This window comes from Oncorhynchus gorbuscha, linkage group LG09 (assembly GCF_021184085.1).
Source record: "Oncorhynchus gorbuscha isolate QuinsamMale2020 ecotype Even-year linkage group LG09, OgorEven_v1.0, whole genome shotgun sequence".
NCBI classification, from domain to species: Eukaryota; Metazoa; Chordata; class Actinopteri; order Salmoniformes; family Salmonidae; genus Oncorhynchus; species Oncorhynchus gorbuscha.
The window spans coordinates 26,844,114-26,863,621 of NC_060181.1; the positions used below are offsets into that span (position 1 = coordinate 26,844,114).

At 45.2% G+C, this 19,508-nt stretch overlaps 1 protein-coding gene across 2 annotated transcripts in view; it reads left to right on the forward strand.

The window, feature by feature from the left end:
* The window catches only part of LOC124043338 (thrombospondin type-1 domain-containing protein 7A-like), a 232,093-nt gene that overhangs the window by 118,542 nt on the left and 94,043 nt on the right, over positions 1-19,508 (forward strand). For both annotated transcript variants that reach the window (XM_046361855.1, XM_046361856.1), the window contains exon 7: positions 16,749-16,943. In XM_046361855.1, the coding sequence (XP_046217811.1) occupies positions 16,749-16,943 (195 nt within the window). The remainder of the gene's footprint in view (positions 1-16,748; positions 16,944-19,508) is intronic.

Genomic DNA, 19,508 nt, shown 5'->3' on the forward strand with positions numbered 1-19,508 from the left:
CACCCCCTTTGTCCATCTTGGACTTCACATTTTCCAGAAGAAAGCAGTTGGCCGTTTCTGTGGAGTGTTTCGCTCAAACTGCATGTGCCGACTCTTGTCACATGTGCTCTAGCCAACAGCTCACAGATACAATGTTGTTCGGTTACCTACATGATGAGATTGTTATGGATAAGAGCAAGAATATTTGTATTTGTCAAACAGCAGTCAAGCATCAATCTTCATATCACCAGAATAAGACCATCAGTATTTATTGGTAAGGAGCATCAAGCTCATCACATTGCACTTTCACATCAAAGCTGTCATTTTTTTTACATGGTGTGACTTTACTCACATAAAAACTGTGGATGGAAACATGGATATACAAACAATTTAACGATTTCCTCACCCAATCTATCGCATGGAAGACTTCCATTTCAACAACCCCTACACACACACACACACACACACACACACACACACACACACACACACACACACACACACACACACACACACACACACACACACACACACACACACACACACACACACACACACACACACACACACACACACACACACACACACACACACACACACACACACACAGCCCCCATAGTGGCCCTCCCAGTCCCTCTTGACTGGACCTTATTGATCCTCTGTTGTCTGCTGATGAAAATGGATTTGTTTCCCCCAAGGGGCTCCAGACATGTCATCAGACTGGCTGCTCCTCTGGTTCATCAAGTCACTATAGTTTTTTTATCACTGGTACAGATGGGAGAGTGGGGACCATGAAAGAGAGATGAGATGGGCTGGAATACAATGGATCGGATGACCTGGGGTGAAGATAGGATGGGTGAGGATAAGGGGAGGGGTTTGTGGAAAGAGGGAGGGGGTAAAGGGGGGTGATGAGGATAGGGGTAGAAGTGGGGGTTGTGGTGGCATCCTGGTCCTCCCGTTACAAGGGGATTTTTCACTGTAAACAATGGCGAAACAAAAGAGGGATGGAGTGAGGATGAAATGGGGGTGTTGGTGGGTATAAGATGGAGTGAGGATAAGGGTGGGGGTTGTGGTGGGTATGGGATGGAGTGAGGATAAGGGTGGGGGTTGTGGTGGGTATAGGATGGAGTGAGGATAAGGGTGGGGGTAGTGGTGGGTATGGGATGGAGTGAGGATAAGTGTGGGGGTTGTGGTGGGTATGGGATGGAGTGAGGATAAGGGTGGGGGTTGTGGTGGGTATGGGATGGGATGGAGTGAGGATAAGGGTGGGGTTAGTGGTGGGTATGGGATGGAGTGAGGATAAGGGTGGGGGTTGTGGTGGGGATGGGATGGAGTGAGGATAAGGGTGGGGGTTGTGGTGGGTATAGGATGGAGTGAGGATAAGGGTGAGGGTTGTGGTGGGTATGGGATGTAGTGAGGATTAGGGTGAGGGTGTTGGTGGGTATGGGATGGAGTGAGGATAAGGGTGGGGGTTGTGGTGGGTATGGGATGGAGTGAGGATAAATGGGGGTGTGGTGGTGGGATGGGATGGAGTGAGGATAAGGGTGGGGTTGTGGTGGGTATGGGATGGAGTGAGGATAAGGAAGGGGGTTGTGGTGGGTATGGGATGGAGTGAGGATAAGGGTGGGGGTTGTGGTGGGTATGGGATGGAGTGAGGATAAGTGTGGGGGTTGTGGTGGGTATGGGATGGAGTGAGGATAAGGGTGGGGGTTGTGGTGGGTATGGGATGGGATGGAGTGAGGATAAGGGTGGGGTTAGTGGTGGGTATGGGATGGAGTGAGGATAAGGGTGGGGGTTGTGGTGGGGATGGGATGGAGTGAGGATAAGGGTGGGGGTTGTGGTGGGTATAGGATGGAGTGAGGATAAGGGTGAGGGTTGTGGTGGGTATGGGATGTAGTGAGGATTAGGGTGAGGGTGTTGGTGGGTATGGGATGGAGTGAGGATAAGGGTGGGGGTTGTGGTGGGTATGGGATGGAGTGAGGATAAGGGTGGGGGTTGTGGTAGGTATGGGATGGGATGGAGTGAGGATAAGGGTGAGGGTTGTGGTGGGTATGGGATGGAGTGAGGATAAGGAAGGGGGTTGTGGTGGGGATGGGATGGAGTGAGGATTAGGGTGGGAGTTGTGGTGGGTATGGGATGGAGTGAGGATTAGGGTGGGGGGTTGTTGTGGGTATGGGATGGAGTGAGGATAAGGGTGAGGGTTGTGGTGGGTATGGGATGGGATGGGATGGAGTGAGGATAAGGGTGGGGGTTGTGGTGGGTATGGGATGTAGTGAGGATTAGTGTGAGGGTGTTGGTGGGTATGGGATGGAGTGAGGATAAGGGTGAGGGTTGTGGTGGGAATGGGATGGAGTGAGGATAAGGATGAGGGTTGTGGTGGGAATGGGATGGAGTGAGGATAAGTGTGGGGGTTGTGGTGGGTGTGGGATGGGGATGGGATGGAGTTAGGATAAGGGTGGGGGTTGTGGTGGGTATGGGATGGAGTGAGGATAAGGGTGAGGGTTGTGGTGGGAATGGGATGGAGTGAGGATAAGTGTGGGGGTTGTGGTGGGTGTGGGATGGGGATGGGATGGGATGGAGTTAGGATAAGGGTGGGGGTTGTGGTGGGTATGGGATGGAGTGAGGATAAGGGTGGGGGTTGTGGTGGGTATGGGATGGAGTGAGGATAAGGGTGAGGGTTGTGGTGGGTATGGGATGGGATGGGATGGAGTGAGGATAAGGGTGGGGGTTGTGGTGGGTATGGGATGAAGTGAGGATAAGGGTGAGGGTTGTGGTGGGTATGGGATGGGATGGAGTGAGGATAAGGGTAGGTGTTGTGGTGGGTGTGGGATGGAGTGAGGAATAGGGTGGGGGGTTGTTGTGGGTATGGGATGGAGTGAGGATAAGGGTGAGGGTTGTGGTGGGTATGGGATGGAGTGAGGAAAGGGTGGGGTTGTGGTGGGTATGGGATGGGATGGAGTGAGGATAAGGGTGGGGGTTGTGGTGGGTATGGGATGGGATGGGTGAGGATAAGGGTGAGGGTTGTGGTGGGTATGGGATGGAGTGAGGATAAGGGTGAGGGTTGTGGTGGGTATGGGATGGAGTGAGGATAAGGGTGAGGGTTGTGGTGGGTATGGGATGGAGTGAGGATAAGGGTGAGGGTTGTGGTGGGTATGGGATGGGTATGGGATGGGATGGAGTGAGGATAAGGGTGAGGGTTGTGGTGGGTATGGGATGGAGTGAGGATAAGTGTGGGGGTTGTGGTGGGTATGGGATGGAGTGAGGATAAGGGTGAGGGTTGTGGTGGGTATGGGATGGAGTGAGGATAAGGGTGAGGGTTGTGGTGGGTATGGGATGGAGTGAGGATAAGGGTGAGGGTTGTGGTGGGTATGGGATGGAGTGAGGATAAGGGTGGGGGTTGTGGTGGGTATGGGATGGAGTGAGGATAAGGGTGAGGGTTGTGGTGGGTATGGGATGGAGTGAGGATAAGGGTGAGGGTTGTGGTGGGTATGGGATGGAGTGAGGATTAGGGTGAGGGTTGTGGTGGGTATGGGATGGAGTGAGGATAAGGGTGGGGGTTGTGGTGGGTATGGGATGGGTATGGGATGGGATGGAGTGAGGATAAGGGTGGGGGTTGTGGTGGGTATGCGATGGAGTGAGGATAAGGTGGGGGTTGTGGTGGGTATGGGATGGAGTGAGGATAAGGGTGAGGGTTGTGGTGGGTATGGGATGGAGTGAGGATAAGGGTGAGGGTTGTGGTGGGTATGGGATGGAGTGAGGATAAGGGTGAGGGTTGTGGTGGGTATGGGATGGAGTGAGGATAAGGGTGAGGGTTGTGGTGGGTATGGGATGGAGTGAGGATAAGGGTGAGGGTTGTGGTGGGTATGGGATGGAGTGAGGATAAGGGTGAGGGTTGTGGTGGGTATGGGATGGAGTGAGGATAAGTGTGGGGGTTGTGGTTGTGGTGATGTCCCACAGATTTAGATCAATACAGTGATGGTTCAGGATCCCACAATAACTAGCTCTTCTTCCCATCACTATGGCATTTTCCACTGATACAGATCGGTGGGACCAACAAGAGGGATGGGTTGAGATGAGGATAGGGGTAAGGGTGGGGGTTTCACTGAAACAGTGGGACTGACATAAGAGTGATGGGATGGGTTGAGATGAGGATAGGGGTAAGGGTGGGGGTTTCACTGAAACAGTGGGACTGACATAAGAGTGATGGGATGGGTTGAGATGAGGATAGGGTTAAGGGTGGGGGTTTCACTGAAACAGTGGGACTGACATAAGAGTGATGGGATGGGTTGAGATGAGGATAGGGGTAAGGGTGGGGGTTTCACTGAAACAGTGGGACTGACATAAGAGTGATGGGATGGGTTGATATGAGGATAGGGGTAAGGGTGGGGGTTTCACTGAAACAGTGGGACTGACATAAGAGTGATGGGATGGGTTGAGATGAGGATAGGGTTAAGGGTGGGGGTCACTGAAACAGTGGGACTGACATAAGAGTGATGGGATAGGTTGGGGTGGGGTGAGGAAAGAGGTAGTTGTGGGGGTTGGAGAGATCCATGCCATGATAGAGGGAGGTTATGCGATAGGATGGGGGTGAGGAGAAGGGTAGGAGTGGCAGTAGTGGTGGAGTACCACAGATTTAGATCGATACAGTCCTGGTGCAGGACCAAAACACTATCTCATGTACTAATGAGACCTTGAAAATACCTCAACTCTCTCTCTAAATCCTAATTCCCTTAAAGCCCTAAGTTGTTGTTTGTTTCCTTTTTAAGCCATTTAGGATGGTCCTAAATCCATTTTGAGACTTTCCGTGGTCAGGCATCCATATTCTGACCTTCAACATCCCAGAAATAGACCTTAGCTCAGTCTTATATAAAAAATATATATATATTTTGCATATTATATTGCATATTATATTTATATTTATTTATATTTATATTGCATATTATATTATACATCTCTCTCTCAGTACCAGTCATTCTGCCGACTCCAATGGTGTTATGTATTAAACATATAGAATATGTATGACATTATGTCAGAGCATCATGATCCAGGGATGTGGGTTGTGTGTGGGTATGGGATGGTGTGTGGATGTGTGGTGAGGGTTGTGGTGTGGTATGGGATGGAGTGAGGATAAGGGTGAGGGTTGTGGTGGGTATGGGATGGTGTGTGGATGTCTGTGGTGTTTGTGTGAGGTGTCTGTGGTGGGTATGGGATGGTGTGAGGATAAGGTGTGTGGGTTGTGGTGGGTATGGGATGGTGTGTGTGTGTGTGTGTGTGTGTGTGTGTGCGTGTGCGTTGTGGTGGGTCTGTGGTGTTTGTGTGAGGATAAGTGTGGTGGTGTTGTGTGGGGGGGCATTTATCAAGGACAGAATATTCCACCTCCGCAAAGATGACAAAGGGGTGATTATACTAATTAATACACATTTTAATCGATTGTGCAAACAGATCCTCAAGGAAGATGGATTCTTTTAATTATGCTATTGTGCCAAAAAACACATCTGGCTAATTCATATATATGGGCCAAATAATGATGATTCACACTTCTAAAATATATATAATAATCTATTGAGCTCACCGGCAACGAATTAATCTATTATTATGGTGGGAGATTATAATACGGTTTTTAAGTACCTCAATGGATCGTAAAAGAAATCACACTACAAACTATCCCCCTCATGCACTTAAGGAGATCACAAATATCATGGATACATTAGAACTAGTGACTATATGGAGGCTGATAACCCTGTCCTAGTGAGATATACATGGAGGAGGTTAAATCAAGCTAGCCATCTTGACTACTTCCTGGTTTTATTCTTGCTGGCATCAAAAGTTTAAAAAAGTTTTAATAGGAGAACAAATGTGATCGGACCACCATCGAATTTGTCATGTTTGTCATTTATTGTCATGTCTTGTCCCTGTGCTCCCCATGCTATTCGTTTCCCTCTGCTGGTCTTGTTTGGTTCTATCCCTCTCTCTCCCCTCCCCCTTTCAGCTCTCTCTTCTCTCTGTGTTCCGTTCCTGCTCCCAGCTGTTCCTATTCCCTAATCATCATTTAGCCTTCCCAACCCGATCCTTTCCCCTGATTAGACTCCCTATTTATTCCTTTGTGATCCGTTCCTGTTCCATCGGTTCCTTGTTTTGTATTCCATGCTGTAATTGCGTTTCGCCCTGTCCTGTCGTGTTTTTGCCGTGATTGTGTATCACCCTGTCCTGTCGTGTTTTGTGCTTCTTCAGACGCTGCGTGTGAGCAGGTGTCTCAGTTGACTACGGCCTGCGCCTACCCGGGTAGACCTGCAGTCTGTGGCCGCTTCTCCAGTTGTTTTCCCCTCTACTATCTAGAGTTAAGCATTAATAAACTCTGTTTCTGTTAAGGACCTCCTTCACCTGCATAACAGAAGGAACCGATCAAAGAATGGACCCAGACTTCTGGCTCGTTACACTGCCGTCGAGATCCAGGCCATGCTCGGCAGGGCAGGGGTCCGCTTTCGCCAGGCCGTGGAAAACCTGGCTGCTCAGGTTTCCGACCTCTCTGGACAGTTCCAGAGTCTCGTCTCGTGCCACCTGTTACTTCCTGGCCTGCCGAGCCTCCAGAACCTAGGGTTAATAACCCACCTTGCTACTCCGGGCAGCCCACTGAGTGCCGCTCCTTTCTCACGCAGTGTGAGATTGTGTTCTCTCTCAACCCAACACATACTCTAGAGAGAGCTCGGGTTGCTTACGTCATCTCACTCCTCACTGGCCGGGCTCGAGAATGGGGCACAGCTATCTGGGAGGCAAGGGCTGTTTGCTCTAACGATTTCCAGAACTTTAAAGGGAGATGATTCGGGTTTTTGACCGTTCAGTTTTTGGTGGGAGGCTTCTAGGGCCCTGGCTTCCTTATGCCAAGGTGAACGGTCCATAACGGGAGTTTCGCACTCTTGCTGCCTCTAGTGAGTGGAACGAGCCGGCGCTGCTCGCTCGTTTTCTGGAGGGACTCCACGCTGTGGTTAAGGATGAGATTCTCTCCCGGGAGGTTCCTTCAGATGTGGACTCTTTGATTGCTCTCGCCATCCGCATAGAACGACGGGTAGATCTTCGTCACCGGGCTCGTGGAAGAGAGCTCGCATCAACGGTGTTTCCCTGCTCCGCATCGCAGCCATCTCCCCCTCTGGCTTTGAGACTGAGCCCATGCAGCTGGGAGGGATTCGCATCTCGAATAAGGAGAGGGAACGGAGGATCACCAACCGCCTGTGCCTCTATTGATTGCTGGACATTTCGTTAATTCATGTCCAGTAAAAGCCAGTCATCTGTAAGCGGAGGACAGGTGAAACACTATCTCTCCATCAAAGTCCTGTACTAACCTGACCGGTTCGGGCGCTACATGTAGTGCCTTGAAACTCTGGGGCTGAGGGTTGTTTCATGGACAACATGGGTTCTGACATTCCTTTCAGAATTAGATAAGCCTAATGTTCCCTTAGATGGTAGTCATCTTCCCAGTAAGTTTGAGACACTACCTTTAACCCTCACAGTTTGGTTGAGACTATTTCTTTTTTGATTTTCCGTTCATTTACACCTGTTGTTTTGGGTCATCCCTGGCTAGTATGTCATAATCCTTCTATTAATTGGTCTAGTAATTCTATCCTATCCTGGAACGTTTCTTGTCATGTGAAGTGTTTAATGTCTGCCATCCCTCCCGTTTCTTCTGTCCCTACTTCTCAGGAGGAACCTGGCGATTTGACAGGAGTGCCGGAGGAATATCATGATCTGCGCACGGTCTTCAGTCGGTCCCGAGCCAACTCCCTTCCTCCTCACCGGTATGATTGTAGTATTGATCTCCTTCCGGGGACCACTCCTCCTCGAGGTAGACTATACTCTCTGTCGGCTCCCGAACGTAAGGCTCTATTATTTGTCTGTGTCTCTTGACGCCGGTACCATAGTGCCTTCTTCCTCTCCGGCCGGGCGGGGTTCTTTTTGTTATTCTGCGCCCCTGCGTGGTGTTCGAGGGCTGAATGACATAACGGTTATTTATCCGCTTCCCCTTATGTCATCAGCCTTCGAGATTCTGCAGGGAGCCAGGTGCTTTATAAGTTGGACCTTAACGCTTACCATCTCGTGCGCATCAGAGAGGGGGACAGTGGATTTTAATACTCCGTTAGGGCATTTTGAGTACCGGGTTCTGCCGTTCGGTCTCGCCAATGCGCCAGCTGTTTTTCAGGCATTAGTTAATGATGTTCTGAGAGACATGCTGAACATTTTCGTTTTTGTCTATCTTGACGATATCCTGATTTTTTCTCCGTCACTCGAGATTCATGTTCAGCACGTTCGATCGTGTTCTACAGCGCCTTTTAGAGAATTGTCTCTATGTAAAGGCTGAGAAGTGCTCTTTTCATGTCTCCTCCGTTACTTTTCTCGGTTCCGTTATTTCCGCTGAAGGCATTCAGATGGATTCCGCTAAGGTCCAAGCTGTCAGTGATTGGCCCGTTCCAAGGTCACGTGTCGTGCTTTTTAGGTTTCGCTAATTTCTATCGTTTCATTCGTAATTTCGGTCAAGTTGCTGCCCCTCTACAGCTCTTACTTCTGTCAAGACGTGTTTTAAGTGGTCCGGTTCCGCCCAGGGAGCTTTTGATCTTCTAAAAGAACGTTTTACGTCCGCTCCTATCCTCGTTACTCCTGTCACTGACAATTCATTGTCGAGGTTGTGTGAGGTGGCGTGGGAGCCATTCTATCCCAGTTCCAGTCTGACGATAAGGTTCATCCTTGCGCTTATTTTTCTCATCGCCTGTCGCCATCTGTGCTATGATGTGGGTAACCGTGAACTGCTCGCCATCCGTTAGCCCTAGGCGAATGGCGACAGTGGTTGGAGTTCCTTTTGTCGTTTGGACAGACCATAAGAACCTTGAGTACATCCGTTCTGCCAAACGACTTAATGCCCGTCAAGCTCGTTGGGCGTTGTTTTTCGCTCGTTTCGTTTGTGATTTCTTACCGTCCGGGTAGTGCCTGATGCCTTATCCCGTCTGTTTAGTGTCTTCTGTGGCTTCTACTGATCCCGAGGGGATTCTTCCTTATGGGCGTGTTGTCGGGTTAACAGTCTGGGGAATTGAAAGACAGGTTAAGCAAGCACTCACGCACACTGCGTGCGTGTGCGTGTCCTAGTAACCTCCTTTTCGTTCCTGTTTCCACTCGTCTGGCTGTTCTTCAGTGGGCTCACTCTGCCAAGTGTCATCCCGGTGTTCGTGTTTGTGTCAGGAGCGTGAGTGTCTGCCTGTTCGTGTGTGTCTCCTCCTGCCGGTCGTCTCAGACCGCTCCCCATTCCTTCTCGACCATGGTCTCACATTGCCTTAGACTTCATTACCGGTCTGCCTTTGTCTGGGGGAAGACTGTGATTCTGATTTCGATCAAGGCGGCATTTTCCTAAACTTCCTTCCGCTAAGGAGACGGCACAAATCATTATTGAGAATGTATTCAGAATTCATGGCCTCCCGTTAGACGCCGTTTCAGACAGAGGTCCGCAATTCACAACAGTTTTGGAGGGAGTTCTGTCGTTATCCGTCAGTCTCTCTTCCGGGTTTCATCCCCAGTCTAATCAAGCAGAGAGGGCCAATCAGACATTGGTCGCATTTTTCTTTCAGGAACCCTGCGTCTTGGGCAGAACAGCTCCCCTGGGCAGAATAACTGCTACCGGGTTATCCTTCAGAGTAGAAGAGCCTCCTCTGTTCTCATCCCAGCTCTTTTAATTTGTGCGTATTGTGCTGGAGGAACACATCTTTGCCGTTACAGGGCACAGATAATGATGATTCCACAACGCAGGATTAAGAGTCCAAGGTATTGTTGCGGCCAGAGAGTGTGGCTTTCCACTCGCAACCTTCCTCTTAATCTATTGACTTTCATTGGTCCGTTCCGGTCTCCCAGGTCGTCATTATACATCTTCGTCGCGTCCATCCTGTCTTCCATGTCTCCTGTGTTAAGCCCTTTCTTCGCACCTCAATGGACCTATTTACAAGGTACATAAAATTATGGACAATCACACCTAGTGGAAGGGTTATCCCCCGTCTCATGCTGGACCGTTATCGATGATTTCCTCCGAGATTCCTCCTCGACAAATGGGGGGTATGTCATGTTTGTCATTTATTGTCATGTCTTGTCCCTGTGCTCCCCATGCTATTCGTTTCCCTCTGCTGGTCTTGTTTGGTTCTATCCCTCTCTCTCCCCCTCCCCTTTCATCTCTCGGTCGGCTGCTCCCAGCTGTTCCTATTCCCTAATCATCCTTTAGACCCTGTTCCCGTGATTAGATCCCTATTTATTCCTTTGGATCCGTTCCTGTTCCATCGGTTCCTTGTTTTGTATTCCATGCTGTAATTGCTGTCCTGTCATGTTTTTGCTGATTGTGTATCACCCTGTCCTGGTTTTTGTTTCTTCAGCTGGCAGGTGTCTCAGTTGACAAAAGTTTTGTGGCCGCTTCTCCAGTTGTTTTCCCCTCTACTATCTAGTTTTCAGTTATAGTTTTGAGCATTAATAAACTCTGTTTCTGTTAAGTCGCGTTTGGGTCCTCCTTCACCTGCATAACAGAATTGGCCTCCATTTAACTCTTACAGAATTTCCATGTGGACGGGGATATTGGAAATTGAATCAAAGCCTTTTGGATGACAATATGTTCTTAACGAAGACATTGGTATATAAATAATTCAGAATGGACTTTTTTCTGCACCACACAGGTACTGCAGATCCCCTTATTGTATTGGATGCTTTTACATGTACTTTTAGAGGCCATTCACTACAATGCTCATCATTAAAATAAAAGCAGTTTAGGGCAAAAGAGAATAGACTAATAAAGGAAATAGAGGAATTAACAGCGCAGGTAGATGGTAATGGAAACTGTACTATAGAGGAACAAACTAGGTAAGAGGAAAAACAAAATGAATTGGAGGTACTTACTCAAGCACGATCAAGTGTAATGTAGAAAAATAAAGCTAATTGGATGGAAAATTGTGAAAAAAGCTTTTTTCTAATAATGATAATAATAATAATGATGTAAAATATACAAAAATATACAAATTTACAGAAAGATGGTATACCAGTAGAGGTATTTCAGTCCTTTTTTGATGTACACAAAGATCCATTATTGTCGTGTTTTAATTACTCTTATACAAATGGTAGACTTTCAGGTACTCAACAAGAAGGTTTGATTGTATTACAACTAAAACAGGACCCAGGTGGTAAGTATAAAGATCCAGTCCATTTAAAAATCTGGAGGCCTCTTATACTTCACTGTTTTGAAGCGAAAATCCTGGCAAAATGCATGAACATAGAATAATAAAGGTTTTACCAGATATTGTTCATCCTGATCAGACAGTTTTTTTTACAATGACGATATATTGGAGATAATATATGGTAATTACTTGTAACAACTGAACATCAAAGATACAGTACCAAGTCTGGTCTTCATAGCAGATTTCGAAAAGGCGTTTGATAAAGTATGACTAGAATTTATATATAAATGCCTGGATTACTTTAATTTTGGTGAATCTCTTATACAATGGGTTAAAGTTATGTAAAGCAACCCCAGATGTAAAATAGTAAATACTGGTTACTTCTCAGAAAGTATTGAGCTTTAAGAGGAGTAAAACAAGGCTGTCCGTTGTCTACATATCTATTTATTATGGACATTGAAACGCTAGCTATAAAATTAGATCCAACAAGAACTTCAAGGGGATAGAAATCCAGGGGATAAAAACAAAAGTATCAATGTAGATCCATGACTCAATACTTTTCTTTAAGTCCTCAATCTGGATTCTCATTGAAGATCTTGATCGTTTTTATAGCCTCTTTGGACTAAAACCTAATTATGACAAGTGTACCATATTACGTATTGGATCGTTAAAAGACACAGTGTTTACACTACCTTGTAGTTTACCAATAAAATGGGCAGATGGTGAAGCAGACATTCTTGGTATTCACATATTATGGAAAACTCACATTGATTCAAATTAAATTAACTATTTGGTCCTATTATAGTTCACTTACTTACTTACTAATCGTGCTACATAATCCAGATGACTTGTTTTTCAAATCATATGAGTAAAAAATATTTAATTTTCTTTGGAACCCTAAGCCAGACAAAATTGAACGTGCCTATTTATATAATGAATATGAGTTTTGGGGCTAAAATTATTCAATATGAAAGCTTTTAACCACTCACTAAAAGCTTCACTCATACATAAGTTATTCTTAAACCCAAAATGGTTCTCCTGTAGTTTTTTAAGAAAGACTCCTCCTTTGTTAAAAAATTGCCTTTTTGACTTTATACAGATTACAACTTCTCATTTCCAACTAATTTTAATTTAATTTAGTTTAAAGCCCTTTTCATACTAAGCTGGTTACAATTTTAGTTTTATCCTCCAGAAAAGATAGAACAAATGTCTCAACAAATGGTATGGTTAAACTCAAATATCCTTAATGGGATCGGTGTCCATATCCTTGCTTCAGGTCCTGAGCTACATGCAGTTAGATTTGTGTATGTCACTTTAGGCGCCAACAGGTCAGATCCTTAAGAGGATGTACTGATTGATAAAAAAAATATTTCAATCGATTTTTTATTTTTTGTATTATTATATTTACTAATGATATTATGAATAGAAACGGAGGAGTTATGTCACATATGCAGCTATCAAAAATATATGGGAATGTCTGCTCAATCCAAACTGGAGGAGGCAAGTGGAAAAGGGAGAAGGTAGGGAACTTGTTTGCCTGCCATATTTGAAAGATACATGGCACATGGTTTATGAACTGGTACAAAAACCACTTTGAATTTTTCAATTTAAAATGTTATATAAAATTCTGGCCACTAACAGAATGCTATATACAGTTGAAGTTGGACTTTCTTGGGCGCCCTGAAGCCTCCTTCACAACAATTCAACCACTCTTCTTGAAGTTCTTGATGATCCGATAAATGGTTAATTTAGGTGCAATCCTACTGGCAGCAATATCCTTGCTGCAAAGCAATGATGACGGCACGTGTTTCCTTGCAGGTAACCATGGATGACAGAGGTAGAACAATGATTCCAAGCACCACCCAACTTTTGAAGCTTACAGTCTGTTATTAGAACTCAATCAGCATGACAGAGTGATCTCCAGCCTTGTCCTCGTCAACACTCACACCTGTGTTAACGAGAGAATCACTGACATGATGTCAGCTGGTCCTTTTGTGGCAGGGCTGAAATGCAGTGGAAATGTTTTTGGGGGATTCAGTACATTTGCATGGCAAATTAATTGCAATTTATCTGATCACTCTTTGTGAAGTATATGCAAATTGCCATCATACAAACTGAGGCTGCAAACTTTGTGAAAATTAATATTTGTGTCATTCTCAAAACGTTATGGACACAACTGTGCACTCAATTAGTATTTGGTAGCATTGCCTTTAAAATTGTTTAACTTGGGTCAAATGTTTCAGGTAGCCTTCCACAAGCTTCCTACAATATATTGGGTGAATTTTGACCCATTCCTCCTGACAGAGTTGGTGTAACTGAGTCAGGTTTGTAGGTCTCCTTGCTCGCACACACATTTTCAGTTCTGCCCACAAATTTTCTGTAGGATTTGGGATAGCCACTCCCAATACCTTGACTTTGTTGTCCTTAAAACATTTCACCACACCTTTGGAAGTATGCTTGGGGTCACTGTCCATTTGGAAGACCCATTTGTGACCAAGCTTTAACTTCCTGACTGATGTCTTGAGATGTTGCTTCAATATTTCCACGTCATTTTTCTACCTCATGATGCCATCTATTTTGTGAAGTGCACCAGTCCCTCCTGCAGCACAGCACCCCCACAACATGATTCTGCCACCCCTGTGTTTCACGGTTGGGATGGTTTTCTTCGGCTTGCAAGCCTCCCACTTTTTCCTCCAAACATAACGATGGTCATTATGGCCAAACAATTCTATTTTTGTTTCATCAGACCAGAGGACATTTCTCCAGAAAGTTTGATCTTTGTCCCTATGTGCTGTTGCAAACCGTAGTCTGGCTTTTTTATGCCAGTTTGGAGCAGTGACTTCTTCCTTGCTGAGCAGCCTTTCAGGTTATGTCGATATAGGACTCGTTTAACTGTGGATAGAGATACTTTTGTACCTGTTTCCTCCAGAATCTTCACAAGGTCCTTTGCTGTTGTTTTGGGATTGATTTGTACTTTTTGCACCAAAGTACATTCATCTCTAGGAGACAGAACGCGTATCCTTCCTGAGCGGTATGACGGCTGCATGGTCCCATGATGTTTATACTTGTGTACTGTTGTTTGTACAGATGAACGTGGTACCTTCAGGCATTTGGAAATTGCTCCCAAGGATGAACCAGACTTGTGGAGGTCTTTTTTCTGAGGTCTTGGCTGATTTCTTTAGATTTTCCCATGATGTCAAGCAAAGAGGCACTGCATTTGATGGTAGGCCTTGAAATACATCCACACTTCTAATTGACTCAAATGAGGTCAATTAGCCAGAAGCTTCTAAAGCCATGACATAATTTTCTGGAATTTGCCAAGCTGTTTAAAGGCACAGTCAACTTAGTGTATGTAAACTTCTGACCCACTGGAATTGTGATACAGTGAATTCTAAGTGAAATGATACGTCTGTAAACATGCTTGTGTCATGCACAAAGTAGATGTCCTAACCAACTTGCAAAAACTATAGTTTGTTAACAAGAAATTTGTGGAGTTGTTGAAAACGAGTGTTAATGACTACAACCTAAGTGTATGTAAACCTCCGACTTCAACTGTATATTGGGCATACAACAATCTCAGCTCTGTAGATTTTGCTGCGAAGAGACAGAGTTCAGGAATAGTTTAAAAAATCACAACATTCACTTAAAATGAACCTTACAAATAGCAGTGTTGGGCGATTTGTAAAGCCATAGTCAATCAATAAATAATATAATAATACTCGTCGGAAAGGTTTTTATCTTTAGCTCACAATCTGTGGACACTAAAAGATTAGAAAGGTTCAAAATGTAAAACATATATATATATATAATATGTTACATGGAAACCAAACGAGGGTGGTCTACGGTGAATGGTCGGATGGTCTGAGAGTGGCTGAGGGCCGGGATTAAAGAGCTGAGGTCTATGGTGATAGGTGGGATGGTCTGAGAGTGGCTGAGGGGTTGTGATAGGTGGGATGGTCTGAGAGTGGCTGAGGGGTGGGATTAAAGAGCTGAGGTCTATGGTGATAGGTGGGATGGTCTGAGAGTGGCTGAGGGGCGGGATTAAAGAGCTGAGGTCTATGGTGATAGGTGGGATGGTCTGAGAGTGGTTGAGGGGTGGGATTAAAGAGCTGAGGTCTATGGTGATAGGTGGGATGGTCTGAGAGTGGCTGAGGGGCGGGATTAAAGAGGTCTATGGTGATAGGATGGTCTGAAAGGGGTGGGATTAAAGAGCTGAGGTCTATGGTGATAGGTGGGATGGTCTGAGAGTGGCTGAGGGGTTAAAGGCTGAGGTCTATGGTGAAGGTGGGATGGTCTGAGGTGGCTGAGGGTGGGATTAAAGAGCTGAGGTCTATGGTGATGGTGGGATGGTCTGAGAGTGGCTGAGGGGTGGGATTAAAGAGCTGAGGTCTGATGGTGATATTAAAGGTGGGATGGTCTGAGGGGTGGGATTAAAGAGCTGAGGTCTATGGTGATAGGTGGGATGGTCTGAGAGTGGTTGAGGGGTGGGATTAAAGAGCTGATGTTTGATAATGTATTATTGTAATGTGACTGCTTTATATAAAAGTACCATGTATGTCAAATTTGTACGTAAAATATGTATGTAAAATGTGTATGTATAATATGTAGCAGAAAAGCTTTTTAAAAAACTAAAAAGAGATTTGTCCTCCGAAGATGGGGTTGGTGGATGAGTTAATTTTTAAAAAATGCCAGAAAAAAAAAGATGACAATGATTCAGTATCTGTTGTCTTAATGTCTGTGTGACACAGTTGGTGATACACAAGCTTTTATCCAGCTAGCTTATGTATTAGAGATGCAGTCATTTGGATATGAGCTCATTTCTATTCCATGTACGCTGTCAAAGTCATGAGTAAAAGATTAAACTAATGCCCCACTGCCTGAATTTGAATTTCAATTGGTGCAAATATTCACTTCAATTCATATGTTCTTGTTTTGAAATAAGTTTTTAATTCCCCCGGCTTCCTCCCTCATGTCTAATGGCTCTGTCATCTGCCTGAGAAAGCGAACCAATCTTTCATGATGGTGTAAACATTTATCATAATACCCCATGCGTATTTTCCCTTCAGACTTGGTGAATATGTGGACAAGTATTATGTGGTTTGTGTACTCTTATAGGTTTGTCTGTTAAACTCCCTCTCTCCTTACATAACCAATATCTGGGTTTTATTTATTCTTTTTATTGAACCTTTATTTACTCGGCAAGTCAGTTAAGAATAAATGATTATTTACAATGACGGCCTACACCAGCCAAACCCTAACAGGACGACACTGGGCCAAATGTGCGCCGCCCTATGGGACTCTCGATTGCGGCCGGTTGTGATACAGCCCAGAATTGAACCAGGGTCTGTAGTGACGCCTCTAGCACTGCGATTCAGTGTCTTAGGCCGCTGCGCCACTCGGGAGCTAGGTGTCTAGGTGAACAAATGCGCCAGATCTGATTTTGCAATCTGATTTTGTGGATGATATCGGCACATGATACGGACTGTATATTGTATTGTATGTGTATGTAACAGACGTGGACACCTTCACATTCTAAGTATCCTCAGCTAGCCTCATACTGTGTCTCCTGTCTCCCTGTGCCTCCAGGTGAGTATGTGGACCGCCAGTTATGCCGTGATGCCATCCTTCCCATGCCCGTCATCTGTGAGGTGCCTTGCCCCAAGGACTGTGTCCTCAGTCCCTGGACCACCTGGTCCCTGTGTTCACACACCTGCTCCGGGAAGAACACAGAGGGAAGGCAGATGAGAGCCCGCTCAGTACTGGCCTACAGCGCTGGGGAAGGTGAGACTACAATCACACAACGCACAGCGTCAGACCTGGTCCCAGACCTGTCTGTGTAGTACAGCTGACTCATATGGTTGTTGTCATGCCAAACATAGGAGTTGACCAATGGGAGTTGGCAAGACCGCACTGGGTCTGGGACCAGGCCACACAGCATCAGACCGGGGTTCAAATAGTATCTATTTTCTTTCAAGTACATTGATGATTGATAGAGCCTGTCTGTAGTGCATGCAGCTGGACAGGGTTTTCACTTTTCTATTGGTTCTGTTGCACCAGATGAGCTCAATCATGTGCAGCTAAAATATTGGAAAGATAATATTTTCTTCATTTGATCCCAGGTCTGCACAGCATGCAGGAGAGTATCTGGTATCTCATATGAGGCTGCTGAAGCAAGCATTTCACCATGCCCTCAGTCTTTGCTTCTCTCTGCCTCTCTTCTATGTTCCAACAGCCAAATAGTATAAATGATTCTGTATGTTCCTCCTCCACAGCGACTGCACAGGTTGTAGCCTGGGTTACTGTGATGCAGGGTAAGGTTGTGTGACATAGTCACAAGGAATAACAAGCTTGAATACTGTAGGATATATGGCTGTACAACTCTCTAGAGCTACATTTTCGATGTTTAGGCTCAAATAATCTGAGCGTTGTTGTGAAGTGCTTGGAGCCCTAGTGCATAGTATTATTTATTGCACCTTTCACAAATGTATGGATGGTTACAAAGAAATCATAACTTTGCGTTTACCTTCCTTTAAGGTCTATCGCAGGTGCCCAAGGTTCCTGCGCTCTTCGGTACTATAATTTTTCTTATGCCCTTAGAATGCAGTGTTCCCATAGATGTAGTTATTCAGCCCTGTAGATGTTATAAGTCGATGTATGTAGTCGATATATGGCTACCTGCATACCAATCTATTTCCCCTCACTGCCTGCTCAGCATAATGTTATGCTTGTACTATGTAAAACTTGTACTGCCCCTCAACAGCGCAGTGCTAGTAAAGAACATTCCTTCGTGTTAAGTGCAATCTGAAACCTTAACGAGAGGAGGCTGAAACCCTAAGGAGAAGAGAAGTGTGGAAGGGAGAGTCTGGTCAGTAATGGAACAAGTGCCTCTGGGTTAGAGTCTTACCGTCTAAGCTGCCAGTCACGACCTGAGAACCCATCTCTATACAACCCACTCTAGGCTGTGTGATTGCCTGGCAGTAGATCAGCATGTTGTAGTGTATTTTATAGTACTGCTATGATTTTAACAGTTCTTGTAGATATCCTCCACTGGACCATAGCAAGACAATGAGTATAGTTCATGTGATTATTGTGGATAGTCAGATTAATATAATAGTTTGATTAAAATGTTTACATGCTTAGGTAGAAGAATAGTTTCCCTAATAGTCTTGTTTACATGGACACATCTGAAATCAGGCTACCTGATGGCACTCTGATAAATGCAGAAAATCTGCAATCAAAATAAACATTCTACCACAGCTGCCAGGTTATTTCTTGGAAATGTATTTGATTCTGGGCACGGACATATAAAGTATGTATGTGAAAACTACTTCTTATGAGGCATACATTCAGTTGTTCCGAACACACTTCACTTGCGCTAAAGAGGGAGGCTCGCTCGGCTGCTGCTAGCTCATGTGCAGATCAAATACACAGCTGGAACACCGATCAAGGTGTTTACTGTACGTGTCCTAATCATTTGAAAGACTGCTCAGAAAACCAGGTGTTTTAATTAGGCGTATGCTTACTTTCATTTTGTCCTGACGCCGATTAAGAAATGCAGAGTAAGGTATTTACATGACTAACAACTGGGTAATTGCAACTCAGGGAGAAGTGGGGTTGAGCCCGTAGAGTAATTACAACAGGCCATGTTAGGACACGCTCGTAATATCACAAAGGATTAGCCGAGGTAGCTTGACCCACTAGCTACAGTTCTGTTAATAACAACTGTAGGGAGACTTGGCCTTGTTTTACATGTCGTGAAAGGTTATAGGGACTTTGACTCGAAGAGCTCTGTAACGTAACATGGAGGCAAAGGAGGTACTTTATTGTAAAGGATGTAAGAAAACATAAGATAACCTCTGCATGATTGTTATGGTTAGAGACCTTTTACAAGACTTGTAAAGAGAATAATGGCACTACCAGCAAAGCAGATGTTCAATAATCCACACTGAGTCAGAGTTCAATAGTTTTATTAGTAACACTGAAACATTCAAATACAGCTCTACAATGTCATTCATTAACCATAGTAGTAACAATGACACAACATACCTGACTAACTAATGTCTCTTGGAGGAAAAAAGTCAATAGCATCCTTTAGAAATGACCCGTTGAAGGACATGCTCCCAAAGGGGCTACAGAGGTCAATTATATATCTTCACTGTGTGGCTTTTGAAGACAGAAGCATTTCCTTATGTAAGCGTCATCAGTTTTCCCCTGCTCCACCAATGATTGGCTGATCGCAGTCCTTCTCCAGCATTGAATGGAGGATCGCGGTGGTTATGTCCTTCTCTTTCATTGGCTGGTGGATCTCATTGATTGGCCACTGGATCACATTGATTGGTAATGGTT